At 45.7% G+C, this 16,956-nt stretch overlaps 1 protein-coding gene across 2 annotated transcripts in view; it reads left to right on the forward strand.

The window, feature by feature from the left end:
• The window catches only part of LOC126529764 (EGF domain-specific O-linked N-acetylglucosamine transferase-like), a 182,861-nt gene that overhangs the window by 128,951 nt on the left and 36,954 nt on the right, over positions 1–16,956 (forward strand). For both annotated transcript variants that reach the window (XM_050177270.3, XM_050177273.3), the window contains exon 9: positions 7,144–7,230. In XM_050177270.3, coding sequence (XP_050033227.1) covers positions 7,144–7,230 — 87 coding nt within the window. The remainder of the gene's footprint in view (positions 1–7,143; positions 7,231–16,956) is intronic.

Genomic DNA, 16,956 nt, shown 5'->3' on the forward strand with positions numbered 1-16,956 from the left:
AGGCAGTTTGAAGTTGCGTGTGGGACGGCTGAGATGGTAGCGGGCAGAGCTGCGCCGATCGGTGCAATGATGACCACCTGCGTATTAAACAGCAGCAGTTTAGTGAACTGTATCGTGGCACAGTCACCGAGCCCACAGGTTGGCGCACGAAGGTGTTGCTCTTTTATAGGTGATCTGCCGACGGATGTTGCTGACGTAGGCAGACGTGGTAGGGCTGATCACGCTCGTCACAAGTGGTGCTAGTAGAAGTGTAGGGGGGACTAGCATGACTTGGCGAGAGACAGCAGGGGCACGGCCAAAACACGGTTCCAGGCAGTTTGAAGTTGCGTGTGGGACGGCTGAGATGGTAGCGGGCAGAGCTGCGCCGATCGGTGCAATGATGACCACCTGCGTATTAAACAGCAGCAGTTTAGTGAACTGTATCGTGGCACAGTCACCGAGCCCACAGGTTGGCGCACGAAGGTGTTGCTCTTTTATAAGTGATCTGCCGACGGATGTTGCTGACGTAGGCAGACGTGGTAGGGCTGATCACGCTCGTCACAAGTGGTGCTAGTAGAAGTGTAGGGGGGACTAGCATGACTTGGCGAGAGACAGCAGGGGCACGGCCAAAACACGGTTCCAGGCAGTTTGAAGTTGCGTGTGGGACGGCTGAGATGGTAGCGGGCAGAGCTGCGCCGATCGGTGCAATGATGACCACCTGCGTATTAAACAGCAGCAGTTTAGTGAACTGTATCGTGGCACAGTCACCGAGCCCACAGGTTGGCGCACGAAGGTGTTGCTCTTTTATAGGTGATCTGCCGACGGATGTTGCTGACGTAGGCAGACGTGGTAGGGCTGATCACGCTCGTCACAAGTGGTGCTAGTAGAAGTGTAGGGGGGACTAGCATGACTTGGCGAGAGACAGCAGGGGCACGGCCAAAACACGGTTCCAGGCAGTTTGAAGTTGCGTGTGGGACGGCTGAGATGGTAGCGGGCAGAGCTGCGCCGATCGGTGCAATGATGACCACCTGCGTATTAAACAGCAGCAGTTTAGTGAACTGTATCGTGGCACAGTCACCGAGCCCACAGGTTGGCGCACGAAGGTGTTGCTCTTTTATAGGTGATCTGCCGACGGATGTTGCTGACGTAGGCAGACGTGGTAGGGCTGATCACGCTCGTCACAAGTGGTGCTAGTAGAAGTGTAGGGGGGACTAGCATGACTTGGCGAGAGACAGCAGGGGCACGGCCAAAATACGGTTCCAGGCAGTTTGAAGTTGCGTGTGGGACGGCTGAGATGGTAGCAGGCAGAGCTGCGCCAATCGGTGCAATGATGACCACCTGCGTATTAAACAGCAGCAGTTTAGTGTACTGTATCGTGGCACAGTCACCGAGCCCACAGGTTGGCGCGCAAAGAACTCACAAAGAACCATTTTTCGAAAGACCATAGCACTGACATCGCTTTATTTACTGAATCTTGGCTAACACATGATATTAATGATTCAGAATTGATCCACAGCAACCGGTCCTTTCATATCTACAGGCGAGATCGAGTAGGTCGCCATGGAGGCGGCATTTTTGCTCTTGTGAATTCAACTTTTTCATCCGCTGGCTTTTTATCCCGAGTAAACTTTTTCATCCGCTTTACCACGGGATAAAAAGCCACAGCGAAATAATGTGTCTGAAAATTTGCCTTCCCTCTTGTACCAATATACTAATTGTATGTTATGGAGCACCTGACATGGATAATTCCTTTATTACGGACCGTCACTCTGTAGTTCAAGACTTGCAATCCCGGTTTCCTCATGCCAATCTAATACTTTACGGTGATTTTAACTACCCGGACATCGACTAGGAGGCTCTTATTGCGTCATCTCGCCAATCTAATGATTTCCTTGAAATGGTCCTCACTTCAAACCTTTCCAAGCAGTAAACAAACCAACACGAGGCTCAAATATTCTTGACCTCATTCTTTTTTCCAGTCTTGAGCTATTTCAATCCTTTTCTTGTTACAGTAGGCTGAGTTCTTTAACCTGATGATTGAAGTCTCCCCCCCATCAACCATCCATCAAACCCGCCATGGTTGCTCTGTGGCTATGGTGTTGGGCTGCTGAGCACGAGGTCGCGGGATCGAATCCCGGCCACGGCGGGCGCATTTTGATGGGGCGAAATGCGGAAACGCCTGTGTGCCTAAATTTATGTGCACGTTAAAGAACCCCGGGTGGTAGAAATTTCCAGAGTCCTCCACTACGGCGTGCCTCATAATCAGAAAGTGGTTTTGGCACGTAAAAACCCACAATTAAAGAATTAAAATTAAACCGTTCATCAAATAAATCCGTGAATACGGTAAAGCTGATTTCGCGAGCATAAACTTCGACCTCAAACACTTTTTCACCACCTTTCATGCGTCCATGGCTACGAGATCCGTGAACGAAAATTGGTGTCTTTTCAAGCACAAAATCTTATCACTCATAGACACCTACATCCCACTCATCTGCATCTGCGGGGATGCCACAAAGCCATGGTATTCTCTCTGCGTAAGCTATCACGAAAAAAGAAGCGCCTCTTCCGTAATGCCAAGAACTCCGGATCACTTGTAAAATGGGAAAAATACTTCGGCATCCTTCGCACATAGACTAGATTATTGCAGTCATCCAAAAGAAAATTCTACAGTCACAATCTTCTAGAAATATTGCGTGTTAACCCCAAAAAATTTTGGAATTTGCTAATGCCCAACAAGAACAGTTCCTATAACATATCCTTGAAAAGACAAGACGGCACAGCCGTTCCGCTTTACGAGCAATCAGATGCGATGAATTCCTACTTCACCTCAGTTTTCACCCACGAGCCAGCGGATAAGAGCATTACTTTACCAAGCCTACATTTTTTTTCCAATGCCACCCATAACCATCACATCTCAGGGAATTTCAAAGCTCATCAATAACCTCAAGCCGTCCACTTCATCCGGACCTGTTAACATTCCTGCTAAAATACTTAAAGGCACATTTCACAAGCCCAATCCTGCAACTCATCTTTGCCCAGTCCCTCAATACCAGTCAAGTTCCGGACGACTGGAAATCAAGCAAGGTTGTGCCAATTTTTAAGAGCGAAGACCGTGCTGACCCCTCTAATTATCGTCCCATTTCATTAACATGTATTTCATGCAAGCTCTTCAAACATATACTCTACTCCCATATTGGGAATCACCTTGATCACAATTCTTCTTCTTTTCCAAGCATGGTTTCAGGGCAGGCTTCTCGTGCGAAACCCAACTTTTCGAATTTACAACCGATCTTCAGCTTAATTTAGATTCTTCATTCCAAACAGGCGTCATCTACTTAGATTTTTCAAAAGCATTTGACCGCGTTCCTCACCAACGTATATTGTGTAAACTTGCATGCTTATCACTCGACCCTCTTATCTTATCCTGGATTCGCTGTTTTTTAACTAACCGCTCACAGTTCACCGTCATCGTCAATCATTCGTCTGAAACTACTGAAGTTGTCTCTGGAGTTCCCCAGGGTTCCGTTCTTGCTCTGCTTCTCTTCCTAATTTTCATCAACGACCTGCCATCTGGGATTTCGTCAACCGTCCGTCTTTTTGCAGACGATTGCGTCATTTATCGCCACATCTCCGATAATACTGACCAGGAATCATTACAAGACGACCTAAACAAAATCCAGAAATGGTATTCTGACTGGCTTATGCAGCTTAATATTTCGAAATGTAAATGCATGCGCATCTCACGTAAACATTCCGCTACCCTTTTCCTGTACTCTCTGAACTCCACGGCATTATCAGTAACAAACTCATACAGGTACCTGGGAGTCGAAATAACTAACAAGCTAACTTGGGTGGACCATATCACGAAACTTTGTGCTAACACTTCCAGAACATGTGGTTTCATCCGATGATCTCTGGCTATGTCCCCTCCATCCATCAGGCAACTAGCATACGAAACATACGTCCGCTCTAAAATGGAGTATGCCTCAGCCATATGGGACCCTCACCAGGTTTACTTGATTCAGTCGCTCGAAGCCATTCAAAAACGGGCAGCCCACTTCATAACTTCCCAGTACTCACCTTGGCACAGCATTACTGACATGAAATTATCTCTCGGACTCGAACCCCTAGCACTCCGCCGGAAACTTGCAATGCTCTGTCTTTTTCATAATTTATACTTTAACTATCCTGCACTACACGAGAACTTATTACATGCTCCGTTATGCTCATCTCACCATTTGTTTAACTCCCTTCGCATACAGCGTTTCCATGTTTCTTCCAACGCCTTCAACAAATCCTTCCTCCCTATTGCCAAAAAAGAATGGAACAAACTTCAAGAAGCCGTGGTTTTAGAGTCAAATCCCTCCAAATTTAGACAGTTACTATCAGACCATTTCAACGCAAAATAGCCACTTTTCCTCACGTTTCCTCTCCCAGCAGTCCAACTTGCTTGTGTCATCGCTTATTTTTCCTTCTCTCCTTTTTAGCCACTTATGTTTAGCGTTTTTCACAGTTACATGTACAGTTCTCTTTTAATTTATTGCTACTCAGTTTGAGATATTTTCATTGTTCTGTCTATACCTGATGTTTCCTACACAGGTTATTATTTATTTTTCTGTTACCTTTGTTGTTGTTTTTTTATCTGATGTATGGCACTTTCCCATCGCTGTCTCCCTCCCTTACGTAATGTCACGGAAGGGACCCTTAAGGGAATTATAAATGATGATGATGATGATGACTATGAAGAGCTGTGCCACGTTACACATGCCACCTGCATCACTGAACAAGAAAGCCAGTAATATTAAGCATGGCTGCGTAGAAGAATAATACGCCAGTACCAATTTTTCAAAGTGTTCTGGAATGAATGAACTGTGGCATAGTTTACGTGCCAAAACTACAATTTATTATGAGGCATGCCGTAGTGGGAGACTCCGGGTTAATTTTGACCACAGGGGGATTTTTAATGTGCTCCCAATGCACGGGTGTTTTCTGCACTTTGCCCCCCCGTAGAAGTAAGCCCGCCGTGGCTAGCATTTGATCCCGCAACCTTGTGCTTAGCAGCGCAACCCATAGCTGCTAAGCCACTGCGGAGGGTACTGTTCTGGAGAATCCATTTTGGTTGTGTTATTGGTTGCATCAGCCAAGGATGCTTCAGCAAGGAAACGTGGCTAATGGCAGCAGCTGGTTGTATTGTGCATCCTCCCATATTCCCATGTGTGTTCAGAGAAAGCTTATATGGGGCCTACTCTGATTTCCCTATTCAAAAGCATGTAAAATATAGAAATGCTTTTATGAGGCAACAGCTTGACTGAATTGAATGAACTATGTCGCATTTGACAGATAAGGGTAAATTGGGGCAACCCTAAAAAGCAGAAGTTTGATTTAGAAGCTGAAATTTTTTGCATAAATTGTTGAAGAAATCAGAGTTAAGTAAATATTAACCTAAAGTTTACAAATTTGTAGCTTCACTCCAAAATCAGATGTCGCAGTTCTGTGAACTGTGTCTGTTAACAGAACTGCTGGTTGGCCTAGTTGGTGCTTGCTAAAAGACATGTTTTTTGCCGCATTTGCTGCCCGTGTTGTCTTTATGTGTCTTCCTTTTGCGAGTGTTCAATTGCGGCAAAAAACATGTCTTTTGTGTCTGTTAAAGCATCTCAAGCGGACAAATGTAATTTACAGCTTACGGGAAAATACTGCAATGTTTAGGAGGGTTTTGTAAACATCTTACTCACAATTTAGTGGTATACTTCAGAACAGTGTACTATAATACACCAATATTTTGTCGGTTTTAGACATAATATTAGGTGCATACACAATTGTGATATCATTCTTTATTACTGGATTACTTAATTAAAAACTTAGTGCTTATTTTTTTGCAATTTCTAATTAATTTTTTTACAACTTATGGAGTAAAATAAGATATAAGTCTGCAGTTACTAAATTTTAATTTTTTTATGCAACAAACCTCATCAAAATCGGTTCAGTGATTGCTGAAAAAAACATTTCTTTGTTGCCATAGTATCTGTATAAGAGCTGCCAACCTTAAGTTTCCTTTTAAGTTGTGTTTCTAAGTAAAGCGCAGGGTTTTGTGTATGCTTCAGCAAGCCATAGGCTGTGCACCTAATTTTATGGCAAGTTGCTTTGAGGTGGCGATTGTCATTGTTGTGATTCCTGTTATGTGAAGCTATACAGAATTCTTGACGTGATTATATTTCTTGTTATTATGTAGAATGTGTCTTTGCTCAGTCTAATTATGTTAACTAGGCCTTGTAGCCACACGAATAATCTTCAGATGAATAAAAATAATGAGTTGGAGCACAGGCATTACCAGATTAAGAACAGCAGCTCTCCCATATTCTTAAAAAGAAAAATGCATTCTGTGAATTTTGCTAGTGCTAACTTCTGGGGCTGAAACTTGAATGAAAGCAAGGAAAATTGAAACGGCACTATGGTGTTTCATTGCATAATGAGCAATGGAACGGAATATTGTAGGCATAATGCTAAAAGACAGCCTGATGACAGTATGGATGAGAGAGCAAGCTAAAATGGCTGATGGTTTGTTTGAGATTAACGAGTGCAGTTGGGTGGGTCATCTAGATAACCAGTAGTCTGTTAGGGTAATGGACGACTAGGTGCTAAGCATAGAAAAACACAAGTGAAACCACTGTGCCTTGTAATCTGCTGGTGGAAAGATACCTGAACACTACACTGAGACCTTCATTGTCATAATCAGTGCGCTTTAAGTCCACTTCAGTGCAAGGGCCTCTCCAATCGATCTTAAGTTACTGCTGTCTTGCACTGGCTCCATCGTATGCCTGCAAATTGTCTGGTGTTATCACAGTACCTGATTTCATCATATAAGCTCTCAAATTCTTTCTCTCTAAATATGTGTTGGACAATGTGGGAAACAGTACAGACAACAGGACGAGATGTACAAACAGTATAATTATGCTGTCAGCTGATTTGTATGCAGAGTCATTAAGTATATCTATATGGCACATGTAGAACATTGCAAGCTTAGACATGCACGAGGGCAGCCATGTCTGAGCCAGTTGCTTGGCCAGCTATCAAAAGAAAAGAATAATGCCTCCTACGATGTTCATCGTGTTTTATGAAGAGCAACTAGCCCAGCTTCACTTCTGACATGCTGTGATTGTATTGCAGCTCCCTTACAAGGGCACGTTCCTGCCAATGTGGTCAGCATTCCATTCGGGAAAGCTGAGAAGCCTGTCTGAGTTTCGAGGAAAGAAGGTGCGTATTTTGGATTTTGTCCTCGTCTTGACTTCCCAGGGCCTACGAATTAGTCATTTACCTGGGTAGTGCAAGGACGAGATGGCCGCCTGGCCTATAGACACCTAGCAAGAATCTTTCACGAGGTCAGGAATGAGAGTCCTTCCCTATTGCACCATCTTGCGCCAAACCACAAGCTGCGCCAACCTGTTCCAATATACTAATTTTGAATGAAGTTGCCAAATTTAGTAGGATGTGCTTGTTCAGTGGCAACTCAACTACACAGCCCATAGACGCGTTGGATAGTGCTTAGCCCTGCATTCAAAGCCTGAGCAGTCCATTTCACCATCAGCATTTTTGGAGTGTGGGTGTGTTGGTGGCACAATTATAACTAGGGCACAAGAAAATGAAAACCGTCTTGTGCTATAGAATGTATTACGAATGTTTTATAAAATTGCTGAGCTCTTCTATATATGCAGACCAGCTAAAGATGATTTGAACTGGTGCTCACTTCATGGGGGCAGCTGGGAAGGAAAGCCATGCTGAATGAACATGGTCGTACAGTCTGCTCAGTGTGTAGCTTATCAGTTTCGTTACACACTTTAGCACTCAATTTTATGCCCTACTGGCACATCTCAGTCGATTAATGGGCAAATGTCGTGCTTGTGACCTTCTAAATCTATTTCACATGTGCACCACGTCCGGATACCGGGATGTTAGTGTGGCACACCGACAAACGACCTGCTTGCTTTCATGAAGCTTCCTGGTCACAAATATCCAACGGAAACTGCAATCGTCACTCAAATTCGCACTCAGGCTGCACTATTTTTTGCAGGGCCACACCACACAAAATCAGATTTTTGCCACCGCAGAAAAGAAGCCAAGGATGTAGTTTTGTATTTAGTCAACCTTGCTTTATTTCATAAACTATATTTCCACAATTTCTACCTGTGCAATAATCTTATATCATCTCCTACCTACATTTCCTCTCGCATTCATCATAGCCATAAGGTTGGAATCATTCAATGCTGCACCAGAACCTGTAATGAATCATTTATTCCTCGGACCTCTCAGGAATGGAACCACCTTCCCGGCGCAGTTGTCGCAATCAAGGACAACTCAAAGTTTCGTTCGGCCTTATCAGAGATCATCACTCCCGGATACAATTAACTGGTCAATTGATGTAATAACTAACTATTTCTTGCTGCTTTGTTATTTACATGTGTATGTTTTTTACCCACTCCCCTCTGTAATACTTCGATCTTGAGGGTACAACAAAATAAAAAAAATATGAACCTTAGCAGCCAAATGGTGGTCGTAAATAAAAGTTATGTGAAAACGCAAGCCTCCAAAATTGCGTTTGCGGGAACGATGCAGACTGAGTCCAAAACTTTTAATAAAGCATCATCCAGCACATGAAATATTGGTTGCTGTTTTACACTGGCTTTATGGCGCCTGTGGCATAACCATTAATAAGCTCGAATAATCCAGCTTATTCGGAATATTGGTCTACGGCGCAAAACCGGAAAGCCAGTTAACATTTTTATCCCTTTATTTTTTTCAAGAATATGTTAGAGCTTTTTCTCGGCAAGTGATGGGAAATACTGGCAAATCTGCAATGACCAACACGTCACTTCACATTTATTCTGCAGCATTCTGCTATCTTAACTGCAGGTCGCCTAGAACTAAAATTTACCAAAGGGTGCTACTCGAACAGCATTCACTGTACCTTGAAGAGTGTTGTTCATGGTGGCCTCTGTAAATATTTCTCATTCATTGTGCACGAATATGTTTAATTAGCTAAATTTATAAATATACCTAGTCGAGCGAGATTTAGTGAAAAAGGTTTCTGTGACAGTTACAAATGACCGATAATATCATTTAAAACAACTCAGAATTCGTGAAGACTTTTTTTTAACGAGAAAGAAAGCCCGTGAAATAAATAGAAAGTAAAAATAAACCGCTCTGACTGTGACAATGCTTATGTGCCCCAAATATTGCATCAATCTTTATGGAAACTTCGTCAGATAGGGGCAGTGAGCTGCTGGGCTTTTTTCTCGACGTGTCAGCAGTTTTTGCTGTGCATATCCGGTCCCTACCAAATGTGAAGTAGCGCAATCTTGTAACAGTTCACTTTCCGAACCATTACAAGACCTTGCCCCAGGTTTGCATGTTCGTAATATACACGGTGCGCTCATGATTATGTTTACGCCTGAGACCATTTATATTACAGGTGCAGGGACACATTGTCACATGGATTTTTAGAAACATTTTGCAGGCTTTGTTCTCTTATCCTTTTTTGTTGTTGTTGTTGCAAAAAAGGACCACACATGACCTAGCTAGGTCGCTATATTATACGCTGTTATCAGTCATTTCTCGACATATTGGCACCTTATTGAATAAGTAGGGTACTAAATGTAAGTTCAGTAAAGTTAAATACTGGTTGCTTGTTCACAATGAAGAACAAATTGACCAGCATTAACATAAGCCTATCAATGTAGAGTGGGTGTTGTTCATGGAAAGCCCTTGCTTATTTTTTTCTTCACCACATTTAGTTGGCAAGTCCGGTATGTAATTTAATGGGGGTTTTTGAGAAGCCTGTACATGTATGAGTTTCCTTTGTAGCCTCATGCCCTACTTGGGTGGATGACAATTTTTCCCTGTCATTAATTTTACTCACCTTGAAGGCTTCCACAGAACTGATCTGTCATAATCTAGTAGTGTTCTGCAAAGTCAAATAAGGAACGCGCTTTCTTCATATGCCTGTATGTCAATCATATTGAACTTTACCAAGCTGCTCCAAAACGTGTATCTACTGCTCCAAAATGGACAATTCATGCTCCAAGCCTGCTCCATTGTGCCAAATTTGCTGCTCCAAGACTTCCTTGACCGCTTCCAATCTGGGAGGTGAAACAGCACTTCATTCAGCGTCCCAGTAAAGTCGTGGCAGAGAGCATGGCACTTACATGCCCTCTATTGTTCGAGTCAGCTCATAGAGAATGGAAGGGCGTGCACAGCTGGTTCAAAGCTATCATGGACCATCTGACGCTTCCATGCATGAATAAATGTGCTCATTTCCGATACCGGTGCTTACGTCCCCAAATTTCAAAGCAGTGGCACAAACACACAAACTCATTGCAAACACGGGAGGCGGCAAGGTGCCTCATCTCACCTTGCTCACCATCGCAAGCAGCATGTAGGTTCGTACCTTTACCGACCGAAGTTTCCGTCACACTTCACGCTTCCGTACTTCATGTTGCATTCATTTGGTATCTTTTGCAAATAAACGACAAGCAGCTGGGACAGTCGGAGAATGTCGACAGCACAGCATCTGAGAACAAAACAGGCTGTTTCAGCTCAACTAGAAGGACTTTGCCATAATGCCGCTGTAGGAGTTGTCGGACGATCTCGCCGCTGCCACCAGTTGTAAGGGTTGAAGGTCGTAGAGAGGAACTTGGGGGGGACAGGACTAGGCGTACTGGGTTTATTTACAGTATTTACATTTTAAACAAGATACATCGACAGTCTAGCGAGGCTCCCAAATGGAGCACGCAAGACGAAGCATACAGCAAACGAGCACACAGCTCACGAACACGAGCACAGAGCACGACGACGAGCACACTGTAGCAGCGACAAACAGCCGCTTATAAACACTCCGTGCTCCCTAGATCCCTAGGTGAGGGAAGAACAGCAGTTCGCCGATTCGCAGCGTCAAACGTCAACGCAGTCAACCTGCCGGTTGTCCATTATCTGGAGTCTTGAAAGGCGCGTCGGTTCCCCGAGCTGACCCCCGCAGCGCGGCCGCCGGTTGCCCATTGTCTTGCGCCTCTAAATTCCAGAGCTGCCTTTCTCCTGTAGTCGCCACGAGTGTCAGCAGACTGTGACGAATCCTGGGGCCCACGTACCGCGAAGCACCCTTTTGTTAGGGAAGCTCTTCTTGCTGCCGAGAGAGACCATGTAGACCCGGCAAATCAACCAACAATACGTTGGGTGCCAAACGTGGCCCGCCCTGCTGCCGTCGCCGATTCTCCGAATGTGGCGCATGGTGGATTAACGCTGCCGTAGTCCGCAGTTCTCTGAAGGAAGTTCATGGTCGGTTAGCGCTGTTGTCCTCGCTGGTTCTCTGAACCAGCAAGGACACCACCGCGGATCCACCGCGGATCGATCGAAGCACGTGCAGTGGGCTGAAATAGCTTTGCAGAGCAGTACCCCTGCAGGCCGGTTGTAACAGCTGCTCCATGGCCCGGGAAATCTCGACTGGCCAGTGCTGACAACCACTGGGCAGGAATAGAATGGCCGGCGAGCAAGAAGATGGCTTTGCTCCCTGCAACAACTGCGCCCTTGGAATGCCTTAAACCATCTTACAACAACCGGCACTAAAGAGTCGATCTCGGCAACACAATACCACTCAGCGTGCAAACGCCCGGAATCAGCTGTTAACCCACCAGGCTTCCTATCAAAATTTCAATGCAAGCCGCTAAACTGGGAGCCCCAAATTTTGCCCCAAAATTTTGTGCCACCAAAACGAGCGTTCACGTTCCCCTTGAGTTCGACCAAACCTGACCGTCGCGGTGCACAAGAGTAAAGGTTTGCGCAGAACTAAACCGAAGGCTCTCAACCACCAATACCCGAACATAAGCAGCCTAACTTCATGAACAGCCTGTTCTTACCCTATCACAGTGGCGTATTTATCGCACGTACTGGTGCCACTGAACAGTCTGGTGAACTCCACAGGTACGTAATCACAATCGCGCTAGCTCATACCTCTATTCAGAACGCGCACTTGCGTCATGCACAAAGTTTTCATCACGCTTACTCACATTTGTTCCTGTAATTCACACAGGACACGTTCCTTAAACGAACAACCAAACTTGCGTATCTTACGCAACTCAGAGGAACCTTTAAAATAATGAGCCTTCTAACAACTAGTTCCACGCACCCTTACTAGAGAAGTCAGAATATGGTCGCCCTCAACACACACGAGCAACCCAGTCATAAACCTTCTGCTTCCTTTCGTCCACCCAGGACACGCGCTAATGGAACTACGAACGCTTCTCAGTGCAAATGATGCACTAACTGCAAACCTACGCACTTAACCTTAAAAAAATTCGAAAACACTTATAAAAAAAAAAGGTTAACTAATACACACGCGCGTTACCATAGGCCTCTCACCGATAACCTTGACCTTCAGGTTACTCACAAGAAAAAGAAACCCAATCTACTCATTAATTAGCACTCGCGAAACTAAAGCCCTACCTAAAACGCATCTTTCTAATCTCGGAGCTTCTCAAACAAACATGAACAAAGCTCATACCTTACATATTAGAAGAAATTTTAGTCTTAAAGTGCGAAAATTTTCATATGCTAAAAAATAAAACAGAAGAACACCTATCACTTCTAGGGAAGCTCCCTTGGTCTCCCGTTCCAAACGCTTACGACTGACTCATACTTTTGAGCCGTACTCAAGGTGGTCGCTGTTCGAAAGCTATTCTGGCTACCCGGGAACAACAAAAGGGCTGACACACTATCAGCTCCTTCAAGATGTCAGTCTCCTGCAAATTTGCGTCGTGGCACCACGATTTCCTCACGAACTCGACTGACCGCGTCGCAACTCCCTATCACCTCGTCTCGTCTTGCCACCTTGCGCTCTTTCGCACTACATGCTGCATTCAGAAAAGAACGGCGAAAAGACGAGGAACTTAACTGCCCCGTGCCCTTTGTCCGCGTCTGTGCAGAACATGCTTCTCGGTCTCTTTTTGACCGGTGGCCTGAACGTGCTTGATGCGCACACATCGTTAACGACAACAGCATCTTTCTTTTCCTCACGCCCTGGCTTTTTGCCTCTTTCACCGTCTTTGGCTGCGCTACATTATTCGCTGCATTCCAATCTTTACGGCGCTTCTTTCTGAGGCGCTTTCTCTTGGAATTCCCTTTCATGCCGTCCTCTGGCGCCTCGTGCTGGCCAGTACACATCTCGTTGGCCCGGATCGGTCTCCTACCCGCACAGTCTGAATGATTTTCATTTAAATCTACTCTCTCTCTGCCTCGACTGGCGGATAGCTCAACTCACTCTTGAAAAATGCAGCAGTCTTTACTCGAGCTATGCAACTCGCGCTCTTGCGAATTGCCCTCTACTGCATTGCCCAGCTCGCGCTGTGCATCGGCACACAGCTCGTCAGTCTCGATCGCTGTCTCACCTGCACAGTCCGAGTGATTCCTAACTAAATCATCCCTCTCTTGGCAACCTAGACTGGTGGAGAGCTGCACCGATCCCTGAACATTGCAGTTGTCTTCTCTTGAGCTACGCAGCTCGCAATCCTGAGAACTACCCTCAACTGCGTCGTCCAGCTCGCACTTCACCTCGGCACGCAGATCTGGCTCGACATGGGTGCTCGCGTCTGTCGGGTCCACAGTATTCTGTACCTCACTAACGACCTCGTTAACATTAGATGCAACGCACACTCGCGGTGACTGTGCCAAATCATTCACAGCTGGCCTAGCTGTCTCTACAGTGCTCTGTTGGCACAGCACCTCGTCACTCTCATTACGGCCTTTAACGGCCTCCGTTGCCACTAAGGCATCGTTAGCTTCTAGCACTTTGAGTTCACCTATGAACGTGCTGCTAATCTCACAGGTACTACTACTTCTCTCGGCTTTCGACCAAAATCTGCTATCGACTTCCTCCCACTTTCACTGCGTCCAGCCTACAGATTTCTCAAGCCACTGTTGACTTCGCTCGATTTCCTGCTCCAAACCTTGAATCTTTTTGTTCAATGCAGCAACGTAATGCCTCGTTACTTCTGTTAGGTCTTTCTCCTGCGAAATGCTTTTCAGTGCCTAGCTTTTTCCTGTTCTTGCCTAAATTCTTCCTGGTCGTGCCTAATTGCTTCCTGTTCCCATTTTTTTGCTTAGAATTCGGTTACCAAGTTGTTCTATGAATTTCAAATCTTTGTTACTTTCGAGAATGGTTTTACGAATCTCTGCTTCCGTCAAGTCCTCCTCTACGTCTACCTCAAGCTCTTCACACAACCACAACAGGTCAGCTCTTTTCAAACACGATAGGACCGTGGTCGCTACTTTAAGCTTTAGCTCTGCTGTCACACAATACTTGCTGCGATACCCACACAAGTCAAAATACAAGTAAAAGATCCCAGCCAGTCAAATCAACAAACATAGAGAAATTGAAGTCTGGTAAATCTTACAGCCAAAACCAAACGCTTACCCACTGCAGCAGCACCATATCACCAGTCCTTCTCTGCCATATCCAGTCAGTTGCAAGAGGTGGTCAATCCCAAGTCGCCTCCAACTTGATCAGGATACCGGTCGGTCACCATGTGCAAAAGTCCGTGAGCTGCCGTTGCTGTCTACGAGCCGTAGGCCGATATCACCGCTGCCATCCAGATGTAGGAGTTGTCAGACGATCTCGCCGCTGCCACCAGTTGTAAGGGTTGAAGGTCGTAGAGAGGAACTTGGGGGGAACAGGACTAGGCGTACTGGGTTTATTTACAGTATTTACATTTTAAACAATAGATACATCGATAGTCAAGCGTGGCTCCCAAATGGAGCACGCAAGACGAAGCATACAGCAAACGAGCACACAGCTTACGAGCACGAACACGAGCACAGAGCACGACGACGAGCACACTCTAGCAGCGACAAACAGCCGCTTATAAACACTCCGTGCTCCCTAGATCCCTAGGTGAGGGAAAAACAGCAGTTCACCACCAATTCGCAGTGTCAAACGTCAATGCAATCGACCCGCCAGTTGTCCATTATCTTGAGTCTTGAAAGACGTGTCGGTTCCCTGAGGTGACCCCCGCAGCGCGGCCACCGGTTGCCCATTGTCTTGCGCCTCTAAATTCTAGAGCTGCCTTTCTCCTGTAGTCGCCACGAGTGTCAGCAGACTGTGACGAATCCTAGGGCCCACGTACCGCGAAGCACCCTTTTGTTAGGGAAGCTCTTCTTGCTGCCGAGAGAGACCATGTAGACCCGGCAAATCAACCAACAATACGTTGGGCGCCAAACGTGGCCTGCCCTGCTGCCGTCACCGATTCTCCGAACAAGGCACATGTTGGATTAACGCTGCCGTAGTCCACAGTTCTCTGAAGGAAGTTCATGGTCGGTTAGTGCTGTCGTGCTCGCTGGTTCTCTGAAGGGCGCTACCACCGCAGGTCAATCGAAGCACGTGCAGCGGGCTGAAATAGCTTTGCAGGCCGAGTACCCCTGCAGGCCGATTGTAACACCGCATATTCTCCATGTCGCTCTCCAAGAAGTGTTTCTCGCCAACATAGTTGCGGGGCATTAGCTATCATTGCTTAGGATTGAATGAGCCCACACTTGCAACTATACCGGGTCACTAGGAGCCTTGGAGGTAATTACCTTTTCTTTGCAGGATCTGTAGCCACTGCTGGAGTTCAGCACAATGCATTTCCATCCCATTCTCAAATGGCATGGATGGAAAGCACATCAGTTTTGTAGCAACATGAAAAACGCATGCGCAGTATCAGAAATCGGCGCCACTGGCACATTGCGGAAATACGACAAATCGTGAGAGTCAGAAAGCCTGTAAATCATGAAAAGTATGACAGTTTGCTAGTCTGAATACATTGTGTCATGGATAATCCAAGCTTTGCCTCCCAAGGTCACCTATACGCGCCGTGCACGCCAATGGACGCGCCACTGGTGGCGGCCTTGCGCAGAACACGCGGGAGAGGAGCCTGGCTCGCGCCGTAGTTTGTTGTGTCGTCGATCGTGCTTCTCTGTCTTATTCACATTTTCAGAGCAAGATAGGCAACACCATTCACACGTGTGGGGTGGCCAAAGCTTCAGGGAATCTTGAAGAAGAATTGTTGCAGGGTGGGGGGCTCAAATACCGGTGAAAACGTGCCGGCGATACGGTTCTAATCATTTCCGGCAAAGCCTCATCAGCGGGAGCAACGGTAGCAAAAATGGATCGTCGCTTCGAAGGGAGATTTCTTGTTCTCATCCTTTCCTTTGTCTTGTCGGTGTTTTTTTCCACTCAATCATAGTTAGATGCGTGAGCAACGAAGTTCGTCTGCAGTGCAGCATGAGGTTTAAAGGCATTTCGCTAAAGTTCGGAATGCCGTTTGCCGCTTATATTGTTTTCCGCTTCTTTACCGCGTTGCGCTAGCTAGGCAGCACGACTTCACGAGTGCATTGCATTGTATGTTAAAGCTACTGAAGTTTGCAAGAACTGAAATTGTTGGTTTCATGTGGCGCGGTAAATCTTCGCACCAGCTGTCGCGCACTTCATGTTTTTACATCTATTTTATGCGTGGCTTCGCACATGTTTAACTGTTGCTAGTTGCTCCATGCATAACTCTTGTCGATTCTTTGGAGCTGCGAAGTTTTCACCCTGCCTTGTTTGTAAAGGGTATAAATCACGCTGTGTCTTATCGGAGTGATACCAAGGAAGTGCTTCTTTAACAGCTTTATTCTTTTCACCCGAGGGCATCTTAGATATTGTTTGCGTTTTTAGATATGTGTTTAGAAAATAGGTAGTTCAGGGTGAGAATTGCTAATAGCTGCTGCATATGGTATTTTTGTTCCATTTCTTGCTGAAAAGTTCACGTCCCATTTGGGAAGTCATCACACCTCGATGCTGCCTGAGCAAACTTAACACGCCGAGTGATTTGTTTGTTTCACAACGTAGTCCCTTCTGGCATGTGAGTTTTGTACTCAACTAAATTCTTTCTTATACTTACGCTGCAGACGACTAAACCGGGC

The sequence above is a fragment of the Dermacentor andersoni genome, chromosome 9 (genome assembly GCF_023375885.2).
Source record: "Dermacentor andersoni chromosome 9, qqDerAnde1_hic_scaffold, whole genome shotgun sequence".
Lineage (NCBI taxonomy): Eukaryota > Metazoa > Arthropoda > Arachnida > Ixodida > Ixodidae > Dermacentor > Dermacentor andersoni.